General features: G+C 43.0%; 2 protein-coding genes across 2 annotated transcripts in view; both read left to right on the top strand.

Annotated features, from left to right (window-relative positions):
* The window catches only part of PHALS_15325 (uncharacterized protein), a 1,151-nt gene extending 2 nt beyond the window's left edge, over nucleotides 1-1,149 (top strand). Inside the window, exon 1 of the mRNA XM_036407373.1 lies at nucleotides 1-1,149. This exon is cut by the window's left edge and continues 2 nt beyond it. Within this exon, the coding sequence (XP_036263081.1) occupies nucleotides 723-944 (222 nt within the window). The 5' untranslated portion in view covers nucleotides 1-722 and the 3' untranslated portion in view covers nucleotides 945-1,149.
* Nucleotides 1,150-2,287: 1,138 nt separating this feature from the next.
* The window catches only part of PHALS_08680 (na proline symporter), a gene marked incomplete at both ends in the record, with an annotated part of 914 nt that continues 99 nt past the window's right edge, over nucleotides 2,288-3,102 (top strand). The window contains 3 exons of the mRNA XM_024724073.1: nucleotides 2,288-2,730; nucleotides 2,793-2,905; nucleotides 2,966-3,092. Of these exons, the coding sequence (XP_024574986.1) occupies nucleotides 2,288-2,730; nucleotides 2,793-2,905; nucleotides 2,966-3,092 (683 nt within the window). The remainder of the gene's footprint in view (nucleotides 2,731-2,792; nucleotides 2,906-2,965; nucleotides 3,093-3,102) is intronic.

Below are 3,102 nucleotides of genomic sequence, written 5' to 3'. Positions count from 1 at the left end.
ATCAGCGTATCCGCCTACTACAGGCCGCCGGTATCCCGGATGGAATCATCACACGCCACGCACGAGAAACCAACATCATTCTGGGCTCGCGACGACGTTCAAAGACCAGCTGGAAAGACGGCGAAGTGGACGAAAAGGATGAGGGCGAAGAGGATACGTACAGGAAGTTACTAAAAAAACGCAGTGCTGAGCAGGCCTTGCTAGAGCATCCGCGTTCCATCTTTTTGCGACGACCACGAATGATCCCGGTAAATTATGTATAGCTGCACCGACCGCCAGCCAATACAAGCCATATTTCGAAACCAATCTATTTGACGGATATGAAAGACGCCTAAGTTACTTGGTATGAGATGCATACAAAGGAACGATTTGGGCGGATGAGATAAATAAGCTGACGAAAACTAAGCGACTGGGTATGAGAGCAGAAAGCGCATACAGCACACTCTAGTTCATTTGTTGGCACGCGCACATTCGTAAGAATTATTTAAGCACTTGGATTCATCAATAGTATCGTCTTTCTTGATCATCACTGGCTTTCTCGATTGAACCGATTGTTGACATCAGATTAACGCTGCGGCTTGAACATCGACAACGCATCGGTAGATTCAGCAAATAGATCTCGTAATCACAAGCTCATACGTTAGACTTGAGTGTTAAGGGATGTGGATAACCGGACTCCTTAATGAAACTATCCATAATATTTATCTACTTAGCCGTATCTCATGCTATTTTGTATGATTGAGATGTTGTTGGACACTTTGCAGCCGCTAGAGAAACCACCACTAAAACTTGATACACGTAGCTGCTTTTACCCTGACATAAACCCCTTACCTACGTTTCTTGGCCAAAATCCGTTGCACATCGCCTGCTGCGTTCTGTCCATCGCGACAGGCAGATCAAAATCGAACGGATGCTATCGCTCACTTGTACCGCCGCTTGAGTGACGTGCGAATTGTTTCAAGGCTTTGCAAGGTCCGTCTTTCGATAAATGTGTTAAGCTAGAATATACTTGCCTTTCGCCGTCTCTCCGATACGTGCAATATGTTAAATAAGCTTATGCATTTCTTATCTCTCTATCTATATGATCACAAACATGATGGTGGTGATGAGTAAGCACTTAACACTAGATGGGAACTGTGCAGAATCATGATGAAGGCCAAGTGTATGACTTTCAACTTTTACACACACCTAACATTCAAGTCACATCAAATTACTCACATCTTTATACCTTTGCATCCGTCCACTCACAAGCACTAGCATTGCACACGTCACATGGTGTGAAACACCCGGTTCATAAATTACTAAATTTTAGCGATTGAAAATGATTTGAAAGAGTCAAGAACGTTGGGTGGCAATTGATAAATGTGCGATTTTTGTTCAGATTTTGCCGGTTTCAGCTGTAATAGAAAAAATAGTTTTTTTGTCACAAGAAATAATACTCACAGTAATAAGGAAGTAATCACAGATGTAACATTACGCCAACAGATATTCGCCTCAACGAATACTTCAGAGCGACATGTGATGGAAGTTCCACTTAAGTACGCCAGAAGTTCTTTCCGGAGCTGAAATCTCACTGGAATGTTCGATCGTAAGGCACGTTCGACGTGACTATCGACGATGGCAAGAAGGTATTTGTATTCAAACACGTAATCAACTCAGAAACTTAAACACAGTCACGTGTGACACAAAGAATTTGCAGCACCTCCTAATTAGAAAGAAGGAGGGGGATGGTTGGTTGGATGGATGGTAGGTGTGACAATCGATGAGGCTGGCGTGATGGCTCTCTTGACCGACTTGACTGATCATTGGCAACAACCATGGTAATATCCGATGCGTGATCCAAGCGAAAGATTAAGACTCTAATTGATCAGTCGCCTAATGGTGATGAAGATATCAGCCTTCCATGCTTCCAAGAACCTGTGAAGTGAAAGTAGATGTCTCGATATTACCCTCAACACAGAGGCTGGTAGTAGTGGCGGTACTCTTAGTGAGTGCATCGAACGATACTATGACATCTCCAGTATTATAATCAATCCCGACATTAAAATCCCGAGGACTGAAGCTAAAGGCACAATATGCAATTTAATGGTAAAACCGAAAATTGACTAGTTAATTAGTTGCTCTATTGACGTCCACCACACAAAATAGATTTGTATAAGGATCTTACAGCAGTTTTGAAGTTTCAAAGAAAATATTGCAATTTTTCTGTCGTCGAACGCAATACTAAACATTTCACGGCCGTAAGCTAGGTACACTGTGCCAATTTTATTCTCCTCCATAAAACACAATGGGATCTGTAATGAAGCTTGGAACTCTAGATTTGGCGCTATGCATCGGTTACTTGGTCTCCGTGTTGCTTGTCGGATTTGTCTTTACCATACGAGAGCAGCGTGCACGTGAAAAGGCACGTCTAACGCGTCTACACGATAAAGCGGTAATGGACAAAGGAATTAAAGATTCTAAAGGCTCCACATCAGCCAAGAATAACCATATTCTAGAAGAGTACTACCTTGGTGGACGACGCATACCTTGGTATGCACTGGCAGTGGCTGATGTAAGTTCATACATCGATATATCAGGAACTATGATCAATACGGCGCTCGTTTACGCATTGGGTGTGAAAGGCATGTACATTGAGATACGCGGTGGTTTGTGCCTCTTCTTGGCCTTTCAACTGGCCTACACCGGCAAATTATCCCGTAGATGCCCAGTAAAGACACGAGGAGAATGGTATGATAGCTAAAATGTATAACAGTAAACTCTAGACTAATTGTATGACATTTGGGATGCAGGATCCAATTTCGCTTTGGAACTCGCTTGGACGCTGTGCTGTTACGGACTACAATTGCGATTACGTCGCTGGCAAGTAGCATCTTGGCAACAACGTACTTTGCAGTTGGTGGAGGTTTGTGATATGTTTCGATATATTGCTACTACTTTCAGTGCCTTACTTTGCGCGTTATAGGAAAATTCTTTACGGAATTCGTTAAGCTACCAGAATGGGGAGAACTACCATCTGAATTTTGGGCTGCAGCTTTGTTGATGGCAGTAGCCATGCTATACACGATTGCAGCTGGATATGCCACTGTTGTGTACACAGAC

This window comes from Plasmopara halstedii, assembly GCF_900000015.1.
Source record: "Plasmopara halstedii genome assembly, contig: Scaffold_323, whole genome shotgun sequence".
Classification (NCBI taxonomy): Eukaryota; Oomycota; class Peronosporomycetes; order Peronosporales; family Peronosporaceae; genus Plasmopara; species Plasmopara halstedii.
This window is presented reverse-complemented; position numbering and strand designations above follow the sequence as displayed.